General features: G+C 55.9%; 2 protein-coding genes and 1 long non-coding RNA gene across 10 annotated transcripts; 1 reads left to right on the forward strand and 2 right to left on the reverse strand.

Moving 5' to 3' along the window:
* Window positions 1-33: 33 nt before the first annotated feature.
* Window positions 34-16,205, forward strand: LY6H (lymphocyte antigen 6 family member H). 5 transcript variants are annotated; one of them, XM_019657804.1, is made up of 8 exons: window positions 34-707; window positions 6,991-7,086; window positions 11,726-11,850; window positions 12,206-12,277; window positions 12,554-12,623; window positions 13,131-13,258; window positions 13,969-14,088; window positions 14,358-16,205. In XM_019657804.1, exons 3-8 carry the CDS (start codon window positions 11,781-11,783, stop codon window positions 14,591-14,593), a joined length of 696 nt encoding a protein of 231 aa, XP_019513349.1. In that variant the 5' UTR covers window positions 34-707; window positions 6,991-7,086; window positions 11,726-11,780; the 3' UTR covers window positions 14,594-16,205. The 5 variants fall into 5 exon arrangements, with proteins under 5 accessions (XP_019513349.1, XP_019513350.1, XP_019513351.1 ...); XM_019657805.1 differs by lacking the exon at window positions 6,991-7,086; XM_019657806.1 differs by lacking the exons at window positions 34-707; window positions 12,206-12,277 and having other exon boundaries at window positions 6,998-7,086.
* GPIHBP1 (glycosylphosphatidylinositol anchored high density lipoprotein binding protein 1) lies at window positions 2,252-6,995 on the reverse strand. 4 transcript variants are annotated; one of them, XM_019657810.1, is made up of 5 exons: window positions 5,783-6,995; window positions 5,409-5,510; window positions 4,704-4,823; window positions 3,685-3,801; window positions 2,252-3,578 (listed from the first exon to the last, which is right to left on the reverse strand). In XM_019657810.1, the coding sequence occupies exons 1-5, from the start codon at window positions 5,814-5,816 to the stop codon at window positions 3,343-3,345; spliced, it is 609 nt and encodes a 202-aa protein (XP_019513355.1). In that variant the 5' UTR covers window positions 5,817-6,995; the 3' UTR covers window positions 2,252-3,342. The 4 variants fall into 4 exon arrangements, with proteins under 4 accessions (XP_019513355.1, XP_019513356.1, XP_019513354.1 ...); XM_019657811.1 differs by having other exon boundaries at window positions 2,252-3,539; window positions 4,704-4,841; XM_019657809.1 differs by having other exon boundaries at window positions 4,704-4,841.
* LOC109390844 (uncharacterized) lies at window positions 15,857-21,302 on the reverse strand. The gene is made up of 4 exons (XR_002125651.1): window positions 21,071-21,302; window positions 19,501-19,579; window positions 16,842-16,973; window positions 15,857-15,937 (listed from the first exon to the last, which is right to left on the reverse strand). It is a non-coding gene; the product is annotated as an uncharacterized LOC109390844 (long non-coding RNA).
* Window positions 21,303-22,230: the final 928 nt, after the last annotated feature.

Genomic DNA, 22,230 nt, shown 5'->3' on the forward strand with positions numbered 1-22,230 from the left:
CCTCCCACCCCGCCCCGGTCCCACGGGCTCCTCGCGCTCGTCTGCACCCCCTCGTGCACTCGTACGCCCCCTCACGCCCTTCTGCACCAGCGCCCCCCTAATCTTGGGTTTCTCTCTGGGAAGAATGATGACAGTGAATAAGGGGGAACCGCGGGCGGAGACCTTTCCCACGTTACTTCATTCATAGCTTCCCCCACCCCCGCCCCCGGCTCCAGTCTCCGAGGTCGGTAGACGCCAGCCCTGGTTCCGCGGGCGGCGCCCGCTCAGTGCCCCTGGACACGATCCCCGAGCTCCCCAGGGGAGCTCGAGGGGAGACGCTTCTCCCTGGGGTGCCTTTTCTGACGCTGAAAGCCCGCGTGCTGGACAAGGCCTCAAGTGCGGGCTGGACCAGGTGTGGCCCTCTGTGCAGTCAGGAGCCCTGTGATATACACACAAGCCGAGGTCTCCCCTCTGTTCCGGCAAGTTCCCGGTAGGACCTGAGCGCGCTGACCTGCCCCTGGCCCAAGGGCCCCTGCAGACCCCAGCGGTCACGGGGGAGGAGGGCTCTTCTTGGAATCTGCGTCCTCAGGAATGTCCTGCTTTGGGGCCATTGCCTCATCCTCACCCCGTTCTCATGGTGGAGAACAAGGACTGGAATGCGACCGTGGCCACCTGCTTCCTGTGCTGGCAGAAGGAAGTCCCCAGGAGCCAAGCCTGGGTGGGGTGGAGTAAGTGGTGAATAGCAAATGATCCGAGGAGGGGAGCGGGGACGTGGGCACACAGGACAAAATGGGTCTGGTGGGTGGAAGGAGGGGAGGAGACCCAGGGTCTGGGGGGAGGGTGGAAGCTGCAGGGGAGGGGTGCCCAGGAAGGGTCTGTGCTGGGACAGGACCCCCAAGGCTGCTGACTCCAGCTGTCAGGTTGTGTGGGCCCACAAAAGAAGGGACGACAGTGTCCTCCCTGAGCTAGCTTCCAGTGCCAGGGCTGGGTGGGGGACACAGGGCAGCGCCCCCAGGAGCTGGTTCCAGCATGGAGGTGGTTAGGCAGCTTGGAAAGGGGTTCCTCAGCCCAATGGGCTCATTTGTTTCCTCCCCAATAGGAGTGAGTGGGTGAGAATTGGGGGTGACTGAAGGGAGCAGGGCCAGAGAGCAGACCCAGCACCAGGATGAGGAACAGAAAGGACACCTCCACAGGAGCCGAGCCCCCATCTAGGGCCAGCTCCAGGGGTCAGAGCAGAGACCTGAGCACAGACAGACTAAACGGCTTGTCGAGGTCACACAGCCAGGAAGTGGCTGGTTCAGACTGGAGGCCTGGCAGGCGTCTCAGCCCTGAGGACTTCTGGGCCCCTTTATTGTCTTGTCTTGGGCCCACTGAGAAAGGGCAGGAGGCCTTGATAACATCTGAGCTGCAGGACAGAGCCCTTCCCCAAGGCCACCAGGCTCTGGACGTTTCCAGCATCAGGCTCTTTAGGGGCAAGCACCTGCATGCATGTGCTCGGGGTGAGGGGTGTGCTCTGGAAGATGCCCAGCGCCTGAGCCTCCTCTGTGCCCTCGGGCCCCTGTTAGAGCCCCGTGTGGGGGGGTGCTTTCTGCTTCCCCAGGAGCAGGACTGGGGGGCCTGGCCCCAGGACCCTGTGGCTTCAGTCCGAGCCTGCAGCCCCTTTCCCAGCTGGTGCAAGGGCCTTGAAGGAGGGTCATCTCTTGGGAGTGCGGCGGGTGGGGTCTGTGCACTCAGACCTCTGCAGGGTTCTAAGGCGGGGGGGTGAAGGAAGAATTCTGCGCATACAGGTGACAGCACCCAGTGCTTCTAAAGCAGGCAGGTGAGGCTAATGAGGTTTCTTTTGATCATAAGGGAGTCCGGTGGGGGTTCCCATCAACATGCACACAGGCGGCACCCGGGGCCATCGTAGTCGTATTGACAGCAATAGCCCATGTTTGCTAAGTGTACTCTGCCCGGCGTGGGCTCCCAGCCCCTTAAACGTAGCACTTCATTATTCTCCCTGCAGCCCCACTGGGGGGTTCACCTACCCTCCCACTTAGCAGACAAGGAAACCAACTGGGGAGGTGAGGGGGCTCACACAGAGATTGAGCTGGAGGATATGGGGTTCGCTTGGGACGTGAGCTGGAGGGCATGGGCAGAACATCTGAACCCAGCAGCATGACCCCTGTGCTCTTATCTGCTGTGCCTTAACAGGAGCTGTCTGTGAGTGGGTGTCCATGAGTGTGTGTGTGAGGGTATGTGAACATGCATGTGACAGAGAACCCTACAATAATTAGCTCCAACACAGCAGAAGTTTATTTCCCTCCCAGGTAATGGGGTTCTGGGTCAGGCAGTGCAGGGCTGGTATAATGGCTTCAGGTCATCAGCGACCCAGGCCCCTTCTTCAGTGTGGGCCTGCCATTCTCAGTGCGCTGCCTCATGACACAATGTGGATGCTGAGCTCCAGCCATCATTGCAGCTGGCAGGAAAGAGGAAGGGGAAGGAGCCTGCCAGCCCCACCAGCTTGACCTTGACCTTCCGTTAAGGGAAGGAGAGGAGGGAGGGTAGAGGGCCGCACTGCCTGCTGGGAAGACGGCAGGCCGGATAGAGCTCTGGACTTCCCAACCCAGGGATGTCGAGCTGGTGGGGATCCAGGGGTCCTCTCAGCCTTGTTCTGTAACTGCTCTGGTGGGGAAACTGAGGCACAGAGCTCTGTCCTGGCACAAGCTACTGGTGAGAAAGCAGAGTCTGGTGCAGTCAAAAAGGCCAAGTGCCCAGCCGCCAACTGCACAACCCAGCCAGAGCAGATCCCGGGGACCCAGAGGGCCTGGGCCACCCCTCCCCAGCACACTGCCCTCGCCAGTCCCCTCAACCTGCACCCACCAGGCTGAGGGGCCGGCTGGGAAGGCCCACCTCAACTGACCCCCTTGCCTCACATGTCTCTCCTCTCCCAGCCACCCCGCGTTCACCGCGCCTCAGCCCCATCCACACCCTCGGCGGCCTCCCTCCCCAAACCTCCTACAGGTGAGCTGGGAGGCAGATGAGTGGATGGAGGTGGGAAGCCAGGGAGAGAATGGGGCCTGCTCCTCCCAGGCGTATAGCGAGTGTTTTCTCTGCGCGAGGCTGTGTGGATCTGCCCCGTGAGAGGCCGAGGCCCGTGTGCTAGCCGTCCTGCCACCCAGGCAGTGGGAGAGGATGCCCGATGGGAAAACTGAGGAAATGCAGACGGGCTGGGAGGAGCCGGTGCTGGCCGAGTCCTTAAAGGTACTCCACGTTTATTCTCCAAAGCTGGTGGTGGTGAGAGGGGCAGGAGGGGATGGCATTGGACAGGGTGCTGGCCCACCAGGGTACGAGACAGGCAGGGTGGACACGGTGTCACCCCATTCAGGACCCCATTGCCTGAAGGCCAGTGAGGAGGCTGAGCAGGAGGGCGGCGGCCACAGTCTTAGGGCCGCCCTGGTGGTCTCCTGCCCCGTTGCCCTGAGAGCCCTGCCAAGGTGGGATGTTGCACAGGGAGGTCTGGCAGCAGTTCATGGTCATCAGGGTGTCGTCTACCTTTCTGGTAAAGGATTTACACATGTCTGCGCACCACAAGGAGTAGGTGGTCAAAGGACCGGACCCTGGTGGGGGACGGTGGAGAAGGGGCGTGTCACACTGGTACAGTCGAGGCAGGGACGAGGCCCCTCGAGGGCTGTGTGCCTTCCGGGAGCCAGGGTGGCCACTCACCAGTATTCCCCTGGGAGATGAATGTTTTGCAGAAGGTCTCGCCGAGAAGGCAGCGCTGCGTCTGGTTACAGCCTTCTTCCCAGTGCAAGAGGTCGCAGGAGTAGCACTGCAGCTGCCCTGCGTGGCAAGGTGGGCTCAGGCCAAGGGCCGTAGTCCTCAGAGCCCCCCAGCTCACCCACGGGTCCAGCCTCTGCTCCTCCGAGGCTTCCTCCCATTTCCTGTCCCCCTTGTTGTTCTCAGCTGATCCCCACAAAGCCAGCTCTGCCAGAGCCTCCCTGTACCCCTCCTCAGGACTGGCCAGCGGACCCACACTGGCCAAGGCCTGGGGTGAGAGAGCCCATGGGGTATGGGTGGGGGCGGGGAGCATGCTGGGGGAGGAGGGGGCAGGGCTGGGCTGGCAGCCCCAGGTGAGGGCATAGGGGCAGGCCATGCAGGTTGCATGCTGGGAACACCCTTGGTTTTATCCTTGGGGATGGGGGAGAGGAAGCCATCTAGGGGAGCGTGTCAGGGTGAGGGGTAGGGGTAGGTCTCATCTCTCACTCTGCTCTGTTCTAAGCCCTTGTCCCTGCTCCCTGTCACATTCAGGAGCCTATCCAAGCCCTTGACCCAGGGCCGGCCCACCGGCCCCTCCCTCCGCTGCCCCACCTGGCCATTCTGCTCATGTCTTTCTGATCTGACTCAACATCCAGGGCCACTTGTATCTACTGTTCTCTCCATCCCGGGAATCCACTGAGCCCCTCTGCTTGGTGAACTCCTATTCAACCGCTCTGCCCAGGCACCATTGCCCCTCCCAGCAGGAGCTGCTTCTCTAGGCTCCCTGCCCTGGGTGGCAGTTGAAGGGCACAGAAGGTGAGTGAGGGGTGTGCTGAGTGTCAGGGTCCCCTCCTCACCCCCTTCTCCTCCCCTGTGCGTCCACATTACTCCAGCCCCACACCCAGCCTGGCACTCGGTGGCACCTACAAGAAGTGCTGAAAGAGAGGCATGGATGCCATGGTGGGGGGGTCGGGGTGGATGGGTACCTCTGGCCCCGCCGCCTGCCTCGTCCTTCTCGCCCTCCTTGTCCTCCTCGTCGCCGTCGCTGTAGTCATTGTCCTCGTCATTGTCCTCGTCATTGTCCTCGTCCTGTGCCTGCCCTCTCCCTGACCGTGTAGGGATGCCTGTAAACCCCCGCTATCCAGGTACAGAGGACACACGCTCGTGGCCTAGTGCCGAGCCCCCACCCTGTGCTTCCCTGCCCGCAGCCTCCCACTCAGGTGAGGCGCTGTCTGGGTCTCCATGTGCCCTGGCTCAGTATGCTAGTGTGACACCAGGCACTGTCTTTGCCGACGACAGTAAATGGTCGTACGCTGTGACCAGCCCTTTACAGCAGCTGCCTCCCCCCTGCCCCTCCCGAACCCTCAGGGTGGCCTGCCCATTCTACAGAAAAGGAAACTGAGGCTGGGAGGAGAGAGGGAACCCCAAAGCCTGCATTTCGGAGAGGCCGAGTCTGGGGCTTGTGGAGGCAGGAGCCTGTGTCCCCCCAGGAGCTGGCTGGGGCTGGGACTGTGGAGGTTTGGGGACCTACGCGAGTCCAGGACAGCCCTCATTCACCTCCCTCTGGCCTCGGGCTCCAGCCTCACCCCCTTTTTCTCCCAAGCTGTGTCTTGTCCCCAGGGTGGGAGTCCCTGGGAGCCCAGACTATGAGGTCCCCTGTCACTGTAGGGTCGGCCCCTTGCCCCGAGTACCTGGTTGCCTGCACAACAGCAAGGTGAGAAGGACAGCTGGGAGCACCTTCATCCTGCCGGGGGTTTTGGGTCTGCTCACTCGGTCCTGCTGGGGCGCTGGATCTGTGGGAAGTGGAACAAAGAGCACTGCTGGGGGTTTCCTGGAGGCCCCTGCCTGCCCCCCTCCAGTTTCAGCCTCAAACAATAGGACAGTTTCCCGCCGGGACTTCAGGGACACAGAGGAAGAGAAGTCAGTGTGGTCAGCCTTGGGGCGTCCTGTCCATCTGTGCTGCCCTGCCCTGCCCTGGTTTGCTGGCCCCAGTGCCCTGGGGCTGGTGAGGCTCAGGACCAGACCCCCCCTTTGGCCCCCACAAGTCCTCTGAGCTGGACAGAACCTTCTGCTGACACCCTGGGCTTCGTTCTCCCCATTCTCCAGCTCAGCCCAGGTGCCTGATCCTTCCACGCCTCGAGCCCTGAGTCTCGGCTCGCTTGTGGTGTTTCTGACCGGAGACGCCAAGAATGGAGACAGGCAATGCAGAGAGCAGAGAGGAGGACAGACCACAGAGTCTCTTATTAGTGATAACAGAGGAACAGAAAATAACAGGCACACCCCTAGGGCTAAGGGAGAAAACTCGTAGTCTGGGAGTTGTCTCTTAGCTCGAGAGGAATGAAACAGCTTCAAGGCCTTGGTTTTGCACACAGTTTTCAGTGTGGCAAGCATCCAGTCACACTTAGTTGACTGCTAAGCTTTTGCTCAGGCAGCAACTTTACAATCCTGGTTCTAGGGGCCTAAGTGTGGGGGTCCCTAATGTGTCCCTACACTTGCTGACCCCCACATCGAGCTGGGGAGGACTGCTGGCGCCGTCTCTCCAAGAGGCTGGAGCTCCCTGAAGGCAGCCTGACCTTGTTGTGTCTGTGTCCCCACTGGCCGCTGGGTCTGGCCCCAGTGGAATTTGGAAGTGCCTGGGGGTAGCCACACCCAGGCCAGCAGGTGAGCGAGGGTGAAAACGCAGTCATAGCAGTGCTAGGAGGGCAGCACAGGGGGTGCACAGAAGGATGGAGGAAGGCCATGCGATGGTGGGAGCGTGTCCGAAGTTCTAGAATGTTAGAGCTGTTGGACCTCGAGTGTGCGCTAGTCCTGGCCCCTCCTTTTATGGAGGGAGGTTTGGTGCCTGGGAGAGGAGTGCCTGGCTCAGAGCTGCCCTCCACCCAGCCCCAGATGCCCAGGCCAGCACTGATGATTTTTTCAGTTCTTAAACTTTTTTTTTTTAAATCAGACATTGTTTTTTAGAGCAATTTTAAGTTCCCAGCAAAATTGATAGGAAGATACAGACATTTCCCATATATATCCCCCCAAAACACAAATCCTCCCCATTATCAACACGCCCCACCAGGTGATACTTTAGTTACAATCGATGAGCGACACCGACACGTCGTAACCACCCCAAGTCCGTGGTCTACATTAGGCTTCACTCTTGGTGTTGGACTCTCTGTGGGTTTGGACACACGTATGATGACGTGTACCCACCATTATATTTCATGCCAGAGTATTTTCACTGCCCTGGAACTCCTCTGCTCCACCTGTTCGTCTCTCTCCCCGCAGACGCTCCTGGCAATGACTGATCTCGTTGCTGTGTCTGTAGTGCTGCCTCTTCCGAACGGGGAACAGCTGGAATCGTATGCTGTGTAGCCTTCCCAGGTGGGCTTCCTGCGCTCAGTCACGTGCATTGCAGGTTCCTCCACATCTGCTGTTTCATGGCCTGGCAGCGTATTTCTTTTCAATGCTGAATGATAGTCCAGTGTGTGGATGGATGGACCACAGTTTATCCGTTCACCTCCTGAGGGACATCTTGGTGGCTTCAAGTTTTGTCAGTTACGAGCAAAGCTGCTTAAACGTTCATGGGCAGGGTTTTGTGTGGACATGTTTTCAGAGCCTTTGGGTAAATATTAACACTGAGGTTGTCCCCCAAACATCCATCCCCTCCTCTTGGTGACCCATCACCCCAGGGGGCATCAGCTCTGAGTGGGGGAGGGGGGCTCAAGCCTGAGATCATTGCTGGCACGTCCCCTTCCCGGTACAGATTTAATGGGCTCCTGACACCTGACCTAGTGGAATGTGATGCCCTCTAGTGGGGGCTTCCAAGATCTTAGAGAAGTGCCCCCCCACACACACTGTGGACAGGGAGGCAGATTTCCCACCCTGAGTTCTTGGCTGCCAGGAGCCAGGCGGCAGCCCCCTAAGGAGCTAGGCTTGGGATGAAGCCGATCTGACTGCAAACTCCCGTCTTGGCCTCTGTCCTCACTTGGCCACTCCCTGTGTGTGTCTGCCACAGGACTTCCTGTCCTTTCTTTTAGGACACCAGGCATTGGCTCTAGGAACCACCCTAAAACCAGGATGACCTCATCTCCAGGTCCTTAAAGACCCACAAAGACCTTTTTTCCAAATAAGCTCACATTCACAAGTTTTGGGGGTTAGGATTTGGACATCTTTTGGGGGGGCACCATTCAGCCCAGCACACATCCTATCCCCCCACTGTTCTGGGGGTCAGGGATGTTCTCAGTCTCAGAGTTTGACAGCCTTTCAGGAAACAATTGTCCTGTGGATGACACAGAGTGTTCTTGTTGACCCTTTGTGGCCCTCTCAGTAAGGCCAGGCGGTCTTTTGAGAAATGGCCCTTCTATGTAACACGGCCTGCAGCCACATCCACACCCTCCAGGACAGCCAAAAATACGGGTAGAAAGCTGTGCTACACATCTCTGCGTGACCCCAACCTCACCCCTCTCCCTGCCAGGGCTTGACCCAGAGGCCTGTCCCCTCTGCCCCTGAGCACCAGAAGCTCAGCAGCCAATGGCTGGAGAGCAGCAGCCTCTGACACTGTCCTTGGTTCTGACCACCCGGGAGGTGGCTTTGCTGTGGGTCAGGCTCACCGATGGTCCTGGACCCGGAGCACAACATGAGGCTTGGGCTGTGGCCATATAGTCGCCCCAGGCTGTGGGCATCAGTCGCCCCAGGCTGCGGGCATCAGTCAGTGTCACAGAGTAGGGTGGGATCCTGGTGCCCCCTTCCCAGGATCTGGGCATCTGGGCAGGTCAAGCTGGGAGGAGGGAGGTCAAGGCCAGCTGTCACCAGCTCCCTGAGGAGGCTGTCCAAACAGAAGGGGCAGGGCCACACAATGACATGTTCTGCTCTCTTTCCGTTCAAGAAAGCCCTTTCTTTTGCTAACCAGGATGGACCGGTATTCTTGTTTGCAAAAATTCTGATAGGGTGAAACTGTCCCACGTGCATGGGGAGGAAGGCAGAGTAGCTTGGAAACCAGGATAGGAATCTCCGTTTCCCTGGCAACCAAGCCCAGCGCGGGATTGTGTGGGTCTCTGCTCTCTGGGGAGCAGGCCCAGAGCCCATTCCCCAGGGACTGGCCCCAGCTCCTTGGACATTACTCTTTGGACCTCGGGCATCTGCCCCCTGCCCCATCATACCCAAACCAGGCCACACCAACCTGTCTTATCTTTTGCTGCATAACGAATTACCCCAGAACTTAGGGGCTTGAAACAACACCATTTATGGCCTCACAGCATCTTGGCCACAGGAAAGGGAGCTTAGGAATGGCTTCAAGATTAGCGGTCAGCAATGTCTGCAGAAATGGGGACGGAAAGGGTTGAGGCAAGGGAGGGACATCATTCACTGACATTTCAGAAGCTTTCTGTGGCATATATATATATATTAATACCTTGGTTTGTGAGCATAATTCGTTCTGGAAACAAACTACTCATATTGCAAGGCACCACTCATTTACCACGTTAAAATGTATTAGAAATGTTTGCTCATCTTGTGGAACACTTGCAAATCACATTAATTGCAATCCAAAGTTTTACTGTGTGTGTGTGTGTGTGTGTGTGTGTGTGTGTGTGTGTGTGTGTGGAGAGAGAGAGAGAGAGAGAGAGAGAGAGAGAGAGAGAGAGAGATATTTTAAGGAGTTAGCTCATGCGATTATGAAGGCTGGCAAGTTCAAAATCTGTAGGGTGGGCCAGTAGGCAGGAGAGTCAGTAAAAGCCAATGTTTCAGTTCAAGTTCAAAGGCCATCTGCTGGCAGAATTCCCTCTTGCTCCTGGAAAGTCAGTCTTTTGTTCTATTCAGGCCTTCAGCTGATTGGATGTGGCTCTCCAGCACCATGGAGGGCAATCGGCTTCATTCAGAGTCCACTGATGTAAATGTTAACCCCAGTTACTTTCCTCCCAGCACTTTAAAGATACTATTACATGGTCTTTTGGCCTTTATTGTTGCTGTTGAAATTCTGCTGTCAGTGTCTACTTTTTTAGAGTTGATCTCCCTCTATTTAGGCTGTTTTAAAGATCATCTTTTGTCTTCGGTGGTCTGCCATTCCACTATGTTGCACCTAGGTGAGGCTTTTCTTTTTCTTTCTCTTAGTTAGTATATATCGTGCTTCTCTGTAAATGCTTATTTTTCACTAATTCTGGAATATTCCCAGGCATAATCTCTTCAAATATTGACTCTCTTTTGTTTTGGGACTTCATCCAGGCTTATATTAGGTTTTAGCACACCATCTTTTGTGTGTCTTAGCTTCTTTTTCCTATTTTCCATCTCCTTACCCCTGTGCTACATTCTTTTTGTTTTCTTTTTAAAGATTTTATTGGGGAATCGGGGAAGGGGAACAGACAAGTTGCTGTCCTTTTGTTCTTCAATCTAGTTGTGGAGGACGTCACTTCACTGGCCAATGTTGGTATTATCATTGCACTCTTCCCGGGTGAGGCAGATTGTTCGCCGGCCACTGGACGGCTGCTCACAGTGGCTCTTGGCAGCTCATGCTGGCTGCTGGCCACTCACAGTAGCTAATGGCAGCCCACTGCAGCTTCACTGCAGCCTACATAGTCGCCAGCGACTCACGGCAGCCCAGCTCCAGGTTGAGCTGTTGTTCACCATTTTAGCTGTAGAGGGCGCAGTGTCACTGGCCCATATGGGATCCGAACTGAGGCCTTGCTGCTCAGAGCTGGCGTCCCAAGCCAATTCTTAACCAATGTGCCACTCAGCTGGCCCTCTGTGCTACATTCTTGATAGTGTCTTTAGATTTATATTCTGATTCACAAATTCCCTCTTCAGTTGTGTCTAATTTGCTGCCTAACACATTTGCTCAGTTTTTTCTTTTTTCAACCATTTAATTGAAATATAATTCACATGCTGGAAAATTCACCCTTTTAAACTATACAACTCAGTGGTTCTTAGTATATTCACAGACATGTGCAATCATCATCACTATCTATTTTTGGAACATTTTCATCACCTGAAAAGACATCCCTTGATCACTGGCAGAAACTATCCATTCTTTCCTTCTCCCAGCCCCAGGCAACCACTAATATACTTTCTGTCTCTTTTGGATTTTTTAATTTTGGACATTTCATATAAAGGAATCCACACAGAATATGTTTCTTTATTACTTTTATTTTCACTTAGCATAATTCTTTCAAGGTTTCTGCTGACCTTTTAGTTTCAATGAAAGGTTTTTCATTCCTAGAGGTTCTTTTTTTTCTACAGCCAAGCGTGGTCAGTTTTAATAGTGTTCCTTCCTTTAATATATCTTAAACCTATGAAACAGTTGGATTTTATATTATATATCCGATACCTTCGATTTAGATAGTTTGTGGCTATTTACCTGTCACTCACCACTGTTTCTGCTGTGTCTCACTTTGGAGGCTATTTCATTTGGATGTTTGCTGATTTTTTTTTTCAGCTGAGCCATCCTGCCACCTGTTGGCAGCTCTTCGGCAGCTCAGCTCAGCCATGAATCGAACCGGCGACCCTGTTGCTCAGAGCTCACACTCTTGAGCAAGCTCTTAACTAACTGAGCCACTCGGCGGGCCTCGGATGTTTGCTGATTTTTAACTGCGAGCTCATCTTTGAGTTTTGTTGAATCTGTGGGTATCCCAGTTCCCGAGTCAGGGTTCCTTGTCCATCTCGTCCTTTGCCTTCACTCCTCCCGAGCAGGAGGAGAGCAGTGAAGTGTACAGGCTCTTGGTGCCAAGTGCTTAGGTTCCAACATTGGCTGTATCTCCTGGTCACTGTCACACACCTGTGTCACTGTGTGACCATGGCAGGGAGGTCACCCTCTGGGTGCTGTGGTTTCCTCATCTATAAAATGGGAACAATGACAATGCTGATAGTAGGGTCGTTGTGGGACTGTAATGAGATAACGGGTTTTCAAGCACACAGTATGTGCTCAGCGAATGCTATGATTGGCACGTATCGCAAGGACATATAAGTGGTAATCATTTGTCTAATGTAAGATTGGGGCGGGGGCCGATATCCTCTTCTCATTTTCTTGCAGGGGGGCCCAGAGCTGCGCTAGACCAACAGTGAGCACATAAATATTTGCTGGACAAATGAGGACAGGACGAAAGGAAGGACCCCCGCACTTGCAGCAGAGACGGGTTCCAGGCACAGGGGACGCAGGTGCAAAGGCGGAGCACGCCACAGCTTTGTGGGGAGGGAAGGCGAGAGACAAAGCTGAGAAACCAGCCGGAGCGGGCGGCAGAGAGCCTTGATGCCCAGCCCAGGCTTTGGGGTTTGCCCTCCAGGTGTGGGTGTTGTTGGAGACGGCAGTCCCCGGGGCTGCGACTGCTGGTGGGGGTCTTCATGGACGTTCAAGGGACAGCAGCCTCCAACAATCACAATCGGAATCCAGGAAGGGGCTGAGGAGGGGAGGAGCCCCAGAGCAGCGAGTCTGTGAACAGGCGCGAGCACCTCCGCTCGTTAACTCCCCCCCTCTTCCTCTCTGCGTCTTTGTGCGTTTTGCTTCTTTTCGCAGTAAACGTTCTTCATAGAAATACCAAGGGGACCTCAGCCAAGCACAGGGGGAAGGGATCCTGCCCACGCCTGGGTAGGGGGAGGTGGAGGCGCTGGAGGGGCGCTTGAGGGGCGGTGGAGCGAGTGGGAACCCGAGAGGGCGGTCGCGAGCGGTCAAGCGGGCGCCGACTGGCGAGGGGCACGGGACAGCCCGGGACACCGACCTGGCGCGGACCTCGGGGGCCCGGGTGCTCCCCGCACGCCTCCCGCCGCCTCCGCGAACCCCCGCCCCAGCTCCGCCCCGCCCCTCGCGCGGGGTCCGCGTCTGCGGCTGCGTTCCCCGAAAGACGAGGCTGCGCCCGGGTTCCAGTCCGCAGGGAGACCGAAGGGCACCGATCCTCGCGCCTCCCGGAGCCTCGGAGCGCCGACACCCCAGGGATGTGAGTGTGCCCCCGACTCGTGACCTGCGCTCCACGCTCCGATCAGCGGTGAGCGCCTAGGCGCGCGCGGGGGAGGCGGAGGAGCTCCGCGCGGGGTTCCCGGCCCCCCAAACCCCCAGCCCAGGGGTGGGGGTGGGGACGTGGCGCTGTCCCCTCCCCCCACCGGCAGGTACCGTTAGCTCGCACCTTGCCCTGCCCTTTTCTCTCCGGATGCACCTCCAGCTCCCCAGGAAAGAGAAGACGCACCCCCGCCTGCCCCCCCACCCCCAGCCCACAGGTGCTGGGCGCGGGGTGGGCGCATCTCAGGCCGTCGTACCTCTTCTTGCTGGAGGGGGTGCTGCGATGATGGACACTCTGGGGGATGGGCTGGGGGTGGGGCTTTGCGATCTCCCAGACGACCCCGCCGTGGGTTCCCGGGAGGAGGTTGCATCTGGAGGCTGGAAAAGGAGAGGGTTCTTCGGGCGCGGCCGGGGGCCGTGTCTGCTGACCGAGGCTTCTCCTCGCCAGGCCTGCGCCCCAGAGGACCCCCGCCCGCAGCCCCTGCGTCTTCCCCGGGCCCGTCTGGAGCATGCTGCCTGCAGCCATGAAGGGCCTTAGCCTGGTGTTGCTGGCCGCTCTGCTGTGCTCTGCTCCCGGTGAGTCGGGGGGCAGCCCGCCCCAGGGTGGGCCAAGTCGCCTGGAGGGCCGGGCTGTGGGGCCGGCATCCTCCGACGGTGCCCGTGAAACTCACACCCCCTCCCCAGCCCCGGCGACTCCAGCCAGGCCCTTGCTCGTGCCTCCCTCCCTCCCTCGCTCGGCTCCAGCTCCAGCCACGCAGGTCACTCCGGGCCCCTGAGCACTTTTCCTCCTGGTCCTTGCACCGGGGGTCGGTCCTGCATGCTTGTCCCTCACTCAGTGCTGGGGTTCTGTGCTCCATCACTGTCAGAGCCCCACCTGGCCGCCCATCAAGTCCTGTTTGGTCGTTCGAAGCTTAGAACCACCTGGACTCTGGGATGGGGAGAGTGTGTGTGTGTGAGGGGATCGGGGTGTGCAGGAGGGCACCACAGGTGTGAGGTACTTGTGGCTGTGTGTGTGTGCACGTGCGGTCAGGGAGGGGGCATGGGGATTTCCAGAGTCCCAGTGGTGGAACCCGCCCTGCAGACCACTGGAAAGGGACACAGGTTCTCCCAGGGCCTGTCCTCCAGGTGCTAGTCTGGCTTGGTCACTGCTGGCCAGGGGGTGCCCACCCTCCCACAGCCACATGGCTGTCCTAGGAGCGCCTGCAGCAGGCAGGTGGGGAGGATGTGGGGCTGGCTGGCCTGGCCCTCAGTTCCGCTGGTCATCCTCCTCCTCGGGCCTCAACCAGCTCATGGCCTGTGGTGCCAGGACTGCACCCTGACCACCAACTCCAGCCATTGCACCCCGAAGCAGTGCCAGCCATCGGACACGGTGTGTGCCAGCGTCCGGATCACGGATCCCAGCAGCAGTAAGTCAGGACCTGGCCCTGGGCTGGGTGGGGGGTGGGGGAGAGTTTGGGGGTCCTCTGACCCCTCAGACCCACGGTGTGACAGCAAGCAGGTGCCTGTCTTGCCCTGGCCCCTCTATGGTCCTTTCCATGTTGGGGTAGCATGGGTGAGAGAGCCTCAGCTTTGCTGTTCTGCGGTCCCAAGCTGGGTCCTGGGCTGGGTCTTGGGCACGAGGCAGAGAGGGCCCAGGTGGGGCTCCAATCCCAGGCTCCCCCCTCCTCTTCCCCAGGTAGGAAGGACCATTCCGTAAACAGGATGTGTGCCTCGTCCTGCGAATTCGTTAAGCGGCACTTTTTCTCAGATTATCTGATGGGCTTCATTAACTCTGGGATCTTAAAAGTAGACGTGGACTGCTGCGAGAAGGATTTGTGCAATGGGGTGTCTGAGACCAGGGGCAGCCCCTGGGCCCTGGCCGGAGGGCTCCTGCTCAGCCTGGGGCCCACCCTCCTCCGGGCTGGGCCCTGAATCCCCTTCCCTCCCGCAGGGCTTCTGAGCTTGTCCCCTGGAGCCTGTGGCTGGCCCCTCCTCAGCCTGGCCCGGCTGGGGCCGGGTGCAGCCTTGGCCTGGCTCCACCATTGGTGGCCCTCACCCTTCCCTGTCTCTCCACCAACTCCAAGTCCTAGCCCGCAGATCATCTCCAGGACACTAGGTGTCGGGTGGGCAGGAGGCCCGGGAGTGAGGGCAGGGGGGCTGGGACCCCCAGGTCTCTGAGGGAAGCCAGGCTGAGCCAGGCCCAGCCCAACAGCCTAGCTGTGAGGGCATCACCTACAGAGAAATAAAGTCACTTCTGTGTCCGGAGACCTGGGTCTGAACCTGGGTGTGGGAGGCAGGGGCTTCCTGGCAGAAAGCAGGGAATGAGGCTCTGAGAAAGAGCATGGGGCAGGCAGGCACTGGGCCTGTGGGGGCTGTGGGTGCTGGGCTGCCTGGGGGACCTTGGGCCCCCGTGAGGTTTGGGAGCGATGGGATGGGGGAGGGTTAGAGTTGAGGTGAACCAGGTCACAGTGTGGGCCTGGGGTCAGGGGGAGCCCTTACAACCATGCATGCACTGCGAACACCAGATGCACACAGTGTTGCTCTGGCACACACAAATTCAGTGGTGTCCCCTGCGGCCTGCAAGTGGGACACTTGCATCCACACCCACGCTCACATTTCCACACGCTCACTCCCACAGGTGTGCACACGCGTGCACATTACACCATGTACACCCCACCAGCACGTGGATTGGCGTGCCTCAGCGTAGACACACCCACATACGCCCACGTCTCACACACAGTGACACACAGACACACATGTCCTTGTGTATGTGACTCCTGTCCCTGCTCTCCCTCGCTCTGTCTGGGCCCCATGGATGATCAGACCCGAGGGCAGCTCCCCTGAGAGCAGCTGGGGCTGCATTGGGCTCCCCTGAAGCCCTCACATGCTCGGATTCTGCCTCTTAACCAGACGCTTCTGGCCCTCACCCTGGGTTGAGCAGCACCTTGGACAGAATCCTGAGGGCCAGCCCCCGCGTAGGGCTGAGGAAGTCCACCCCTGTGTGGGATGGCTCAGAGGGACCCCGCGGGGCCTTCGGGTGGGAGGAGGCAGGTCTTAGGGTGCTGCTTCTCCTGGCCTTTCCTGCTCTAGCCATGGGTCTGTGGTCTCATCCTTGCCCCCAAGTCCAGCCCAGCCTCCTGCACCCACTGGACATGCGACTCACCACATGATACTCGGCAGCCAAGCCAGGCTTCCTCTGGGGTCAGGTCTTTGGCTAGTTCTTCCTCGTCCCTGTGTGGCCGACCCAGGCCATGGTCACCCCTTGGTCCTGGGCTCCTTGGAAAGTACAATGGCTCCACTAAGAGCTGGCCTTGACCTCCATTCCAGGCTCATCTGATGAGCCATGGAGAGGTATCTGGGGTCCAGGGTGAGTGAACCAGAGAGGACAGTTGGGTCACTGGAGACTGCTGTCAACTTCCTGCTGGTGGAAATAGCCGAGGGACATGTCCGAGGGTCGTCTCTGCTCTGTTTTAAGTTTGCTCTGATGCTCTGCGATGTACCCCATCCTGCCCCCACCCAAACCTCAGTAAAGTGTGCTACCCACGCTTGTGTCTGGTGCTTTGGGGGAGTGTAGGGACTGGGTGCTGCTGGCGGGTGACCTGGAAAACAGCAGTTCGCTTCGTGTGACGAGAAAGTTGAGGGTTCGCGGAGACCGGAAGCTGGAGAGCAGTGGGGAGCATTGAGGCCTGGAGGTTATGGAGGGCGAGGACTTGCCATCCCCTGAGATGGCAAGTCTTTGTGTACTGAATTTATTATTTGAGGGACGCATTTAAGGCAGAAACGGAGGAGAATTCTCCCAGCTCTTTTAAGAATGATTCACGATTGGAAGTGAACGGGGTCTCCCGGGCAGGGCAGCGTGGCACAGACAGCTTGGCCGTGACATCTCAGTGCCTGCTTCCCAGCTGCTGGGCCTGAGTCTGTGACCCCACCTCTGAGCGTTTCGGTGTAGTCCCCCACCCTGATGAGGTGCTAGAGGGTTACCCTCCACAGTCTGGGTCAAGTGCTCGGTCCGGTGGGCACTCGGACGTGCCGACACACCAGCATGCCACGTGATTCTTTCTCTGAACAGTTCTCCAAGGACATCTTTCCAGGTCAGCACGACTAGACCGACCTTTTATTTTCAGTGTCTGCTGAGTATTCCCCTGAACGAACGAACTGAGATTTCTTTAACCACCCTCACCTGTGGGCACAGGGGTCTGCTCTTAGAAACAGTGACGTGACCGTCCTCATCCTCACATCCTTAGGGACTCGTGTGATTATTCCTGCCGATCAGTTTTGAGAAGTGGACAGCTGAACCACGAAGGATATCTGCCTAAAACCAAAACAGACACTTACAGACGGGTCATGCTCTGGTCTTTTCCATTGCTCCCCCTCTCTCACTCGCGGTGGACATTATCCAGCTCTAGGAATGTTTGTCAGTCTGGTAGACAAAAACTAGAACCTGATGGGATTGAAATTGTTATCAGAGAGGCTGAACCTGTTAGGACTGTCAGCCATTGCGTTTCTCCTGTGACTGATCACACCCTCAGCCTTCCCTTCCACTGTGGTGTTTGTGTTCCTGATTTGTAGAGCGTTTTGTGTATTGGGGACACAGTCTTTCCTATGGTGTATGTCTTTGCAAATATTTCCTTGGGTCTGTTTTGGTGTCTTCATTGTACATACACGCGTGTTCTCAAGTTCCGTGGGTGAACCTCATTGTTCTTTTATGGTTTCTGGGCTTCCGATCTTAGGAGAGCCCCCCTCTGCCCTTATGAAAGTAGTCTCTGCATTTTCTTCTAATATTGTTATGAACTTGGTGACTCCACTCAGCCAATCCACCTGGAGATCATGCTGTGGTAGGAGGCAGGGACGTCTTCCAAACAGATGGCTAATTTTTCTCTGCCATTTATTATATCAGCCTTTCCCCCATTGACTTAAAGTGCCACCGTGATCATAGAATGCATTTCCACGCGTGTCTGCATGTTTATGACCTGATACCTGGCAGGATCCTAGCGGGCACTTTGTCACAGGATCCCTGCCATGCTGTTTTGATTCTGGCACGTGGAAAAGGGGCAGAGCCTAGAACCTCTGGCCCCTTCTGTCCCAGCCTGGCAGGATGCTAGCCAGGCAGGGTGGGTGAGGAATGAGGCGTGTGAGCGTGTGGGAGAATGAACATCTCCCTCAGATCCCTCCTTGGGGCTTGTACCTGACCCCTCCCCCATTCTTTCCAAGAACCCCTCCTGTGCAGGGTGAGGCACCCACAGGACACCCTGGAGGATGAGGAGATGGAGGACAGGGATGGAGAACAGGGCCACTGGCACCAGGAGGAGGTGATATGACACCTGCCTGTGGTCGTGGCCAGTGGCTCTCCTGGCTGAAGTTTCAGAGTCCCCAAGCTAAAGCCAAGACTCCCGCCCTCTACCCCCACCCTGTGCCCAAGTTCCTGTGATTTCCTGTGGCTTTTCCCCTCAGCACAAGTCATGAATGAGTTGGTGAGAAGGGGGCCTCACAAAAAAACGAGGCTGACTAAACAGGGAGGGCGGGTGCCTGGGGAGAGGCCGGGTGGCCCGCTGGTGCCCCCAAGGTCAGCACTTCCTATCAACCCCATTCTCTCCAGCTGCCCTCCTCCCCAAATCGCCAGTTCTGAAGAGAAATCCGGGGACCCTGCTCCATCCATCCTGAGCACTGGGCCCTTGTCCCCTAATGGGGGTGGGGGGGACTGAGGAACATGTTTGTCCCAGCCTGACAATGAGACGAACAGACTCCAAGATGGACAGAAAGACAAGCGTTCACCTTCCTGAGACAACCCGGTTTGGGGTCATGACCCAGGGGAGCCTTGAAGGAAAGAGCTGGTTTATGTGAGGGGACGCAGCTGGGACACCGACTTAAGATTAGCTAATCAAAATGAGTCGTTCTTGGGGAATGTCCCCAGTGCTCCCTGCAGGAGTCACCATGGTTACCATGCCTTCAAGTTCCCTGAGTTTGCTCAGAGAGCCCTCCGCTCAAGCCAAGCATTCTATTTCCAACAGCAGTTGCAACGAATGAGCCACAGTGTCACAAAGGAGTGTGGAATGGCGCTAGCAACGTGGAACCGAGTGAAGTCCCAACACATTACACACAGCTGCTACTCTGTCTGCATAAAGCACTGTTTGCTGTTTTATGTAACTGTGATAGAAAAAGTACAGTTTTATGGGCAGTAAAATTGTATTGTCTATCATCTCTCTGTCATCTTCCTACTCTATCATCTATCTATCATCTATCTATATCTGTCTATCTATCTATCTATCTATCTATCTAATGATTGATCGATCTATCACCTATTATCTATTCTCTCTTTCTCTCTCTCTCTCTCTCTCTCTCTCTCTAGCTCTCTCTCTCTCTCCCTCCCCGCCCCCAGGGAGGAGAACAGGGTTTTGAGGTGCAGGGGGGAAAGGGACACTGAGGAAGGAGCAGGGACCATGGTTTTGAGGACAGGTCACCCTGTGATGAGCTCAGGACAGCAATGTCTGCGGTCCAGCCATAGTGATGTTTGTTGTATGAGTTTCTGGGGCTGCTGTAACAAATGACCACAAATGAGGTAGCTTGAAACAATGAAAGTTACCCTCCTACAGTCCTGGAGGCCAGAAGTTGAAAGCAAGGTGTGGGCAGGGCTGAGCTCCCTCTGAGGACTCTAAGGGAGGACCCTCCGCATCTCTTGAGCATTTGGGGGCTCCATGTGTTCCCTGGCTTGTGGCCTCACCACTCCAATCTCTGCCCTGTCTTCACGTGGCCTCCTCCCTGTGTCTCTGTGGGTTCTTTTTTGTCTCACTCCCCAATCCAGGACCCACTCTAATCCAGGATGGTCTCACCTCAATCCTTACCTTAATTGCACCTGCAAAGATCCTATTTACAAATAAGGTCCCATTCTGTTTTCATATTTCATCATCCACACCAAGAATCCTGAGACACAGGAGGAAATAAAATTGTTAGAAATTTTTAGAATTTAGAAATCTCAGTTACTCACTTATTTTATCCCATGTCACACACACAACTATCTCAGAACAACAACACTCCAGCCATCACCCACAATGTAATTACTGAGAGCATTCAGAATTCATTTTTGCATTCCTTTTACATTTTATGTGGTTGTGCTGTATCTATGTTGTCTGAGCACATAGTCATTACATATTACATTAGCTCCTCTCTGACACTCGATTCTCATTCTACATATGTTTGTTTAATTATGCACACCCGTCCTGACCACAAAGCGTCTGTCATTGATCTCATTGTCTGTAGCTTTTTCTCTGGTCGCCTCCTCAGGAACAGCTCATGGGAACAAAATTCCCTGAGTTCATCGAGGTTGAAAACAGATTGTCGGTTTTGCTGGCTAGAAAGCCCTGAACCACGCTTTCTCCCCTCGTATTCTCAGTGTGTTTCGTGCTGGCCTAGTAATGAGCTGTGGCCCCTGGTGTGCTGTGTGCCTTGGGGCCCAGCCAGTGGGGAGTGTCCCTCTGACTCCCTGACGCTCTCTCCAGACCCCCTCCCCACCATTCCAGAGTCCCTCTGTGGGTTCCAGAAAACCCTGCCTGTAATTTCCCTTCCATTGAGTCTCATGAGGTCACTCACACCTTTGATCTGCTGACAATTCCTATAAGCAGCAATTTAAAGAACTGTGGCAGCAAACGGGTGGGAAAGAGGCCAGGTTTGGAGTCCCAGAAACATCCTCCAGGAGCAAATGGGAGGAAAGGTAGATGGGGACTGACTGGACTCTGAAATGAGGGTGAGGGAAGCCCCTCTAGACTGGCCAGGTGCTGTGTGTGTGTGTGTGTGTGTGTGTGCGCGCGCGCGCGCGCGTGTGCGTGTGTGTGCGCGTGTCAGAGGGAGAGAGAGAGAGGGTGGTGGGCAGGAGGGCTCAGGGAAGTACAGAAGGGGTGTAGCCTCAGTGCATTCTGCACTGTGACCCTAAATGTCCATGGTGGCACATGGGGACCCACATGCTCTAACGCCACCTTTTTGTCCCACCTCCCATGAACTGACCCTGGTCAGAGCCTCATTCATGGTTTATCTGTGGAATGCATACTTCAGCCCAATGTGTCTGAGCCATCCCTGTCACCCAGCTCTGCTCAGAGAGTGAGGGGAACACATGGTGTGTTAGAGAGAAAGGGCTTGCCACTGCGAGCACACCTCAGTGGGGAGGACAGGCACTCAGCCCTCCCGCCCCTTCTTCCCAGAAGACCTCATCTTCTGGACACATCCCTTCTGTCCCTGTATCGATAATTAATCTATATCGATAGCTGTGCACAGACTGAGTTCTATTTTGGGGTTCGATACGCAAGACACACCACCACAAGCTGCTTGGGTAGATAAGAGGTTTATTGTTAACAGGGAAAGAGCTAAGAGAAACAGAAAGTAAATAGTAGCAAGGGAAATAGAAAAATAGTTACATCATACCACCAGGGCCCCTTTATCCAATTCAGCATCAGAATCAGAGCATCACGGGCAGTTCAGCACCGGAATCGGAGCATCACGGGCAGTTCAGCGCCGGAGTCTGAGCATCACGGGCATTTCTCAGAGTAATGACAGCGGAATCTGTTGAGGAAGAGCTGCTGCTCATCCCTGCCTCCTGGGGCTTCTGAAGGGTTTTCTAACAAAGGCAGCTTAGAGCCAAATGGTGTATGCGTAAGCAATACACGGGACCAGCCCCGGATCTGGCCAGGAGCCGGGGCCAGCCCGTGGCACTGATTAGGACTAGTCCTTGGAGCTCAGCCCAGTCTCGAAGACCTTGGGCGAACTCCACATCTCGTTCCTCACATCCCTGGAGGGTAGCCAATCCTCCAGAGAGTAAGTGCCTACCTAAGCCATGAATCCAATCATATGACCCCAGGCAGGCCTTTTTCCTTTAAATTCTCATACAGTCCCCTTTGTGTCCCCTCATCTCTCCAGGATTTTGACCCTGCCTGCAGTCACATCCTGGACTAACCCCTATCCCTGGCTTTCACAGTCACTGTGGACATGCACAGAGTGGCTGAAACATTGAGTCACGCAACACGCATGTTCCCAGCTGAACTTGAACGAGGAGATGCTCTCTACTGTAGCCAAGTGTGCTTTTCATGATGTATTTGATGCTACTTTTTTTGCATTTTTGTGCTTTTTGTTGATGACTTTGCTATTTCAAATGGCCTTCAGGCAGAGTGCTAAAGTGCTATCTCGTGTCCCTAAGCGCAAGAAAGCAGAGATGTGCCTCACAGAGAAACTATGAGTGTTGGATGGGCTTGTTCAGGCCTGAGTTAGTGCTGTTGTTAAGGAATCTACAATGAATAGTAAATAAGATGTATTTAAACAGAAACACACATAGAACAAGGTTACTTTTGTTTCCAGCTTTATTGAGATATACGTGAAATATAACATTGTATAAGTTTAAGGGGTATAACACAGTGACCCAACACATACAGATGTTGCAAAATGATCACCACAGTAAGCTCAGGTAACATTCATCACCCCACGTGGTTACAAACTGTATTTTCCTTGTGATGAGAACATTTAAGATCTACCCTCATAGTAACTTTCCGGTAGGCAATACAGTGTTAACTCGTCACCAAGCTGCACAGTAC

Source organism: Hipposideros armiger, unplaced genomic scaffold, assembly GCF_001890085.2.
Source record: "Hipposideros armiger isolate ML-2016 unplaced genomic scaffold, ASM189008v1 scaffold_280, whole genome shotgun sequence".
Lineage (NCBI taxonomy): Eukaryota > Metazoa > Chordata > Mammalia > Chiroptera > Hipposideridae > Hipposideros > Hipposideros armiger.

Excerpts from the sequence above, each read along its gene's own strand:
- LY6H (XM_019657804.1), top strand. The coding sequence starts at position 11,781 with ATGAGGACAGGACGAAAGGAAGGACCCCCGCACTTGCAGCAGAGACGG. Across the intron at positions 12,624-13,130 it reads AGCGCCGACACCCCAGGGAT|GCCTGCGCCCCAGAGGACCC; the intron begins GTGAGTGTGCCC and ends TCTCCTCGCCAG. Across the intron at positions 14,089-14,357 it reads GATCACGGATCCCAGCAGCA|GTAGGAAGGACCATTCCGTA; the intron begins GTAAGTCAGGAC and ends CCTCTTCCCCAG.
- GPIHBP1 (XM_019657809.1), bottom strand. The coding sequence starts at position 5,816 with ATGGGGAGAACGAAGCCCAGGGTGTCAGCAGAAG. Across the intron at positions 4,842-5,408 it reads GCTGTTGTGCAGGCAACCAG|GCATCCCTACACGGTCAGGG; the intron begins GTACTCGGGGCA and ends GGGGGTTTACAG. Across the intron at positions 3,802-4,703 it reads GGCAGGCGGCGGGGCCAGAG|GGCAGCTGCAGTGCTACTCC; the intron begins GTACCCATCCAC and ends CTTGCCACGCAG.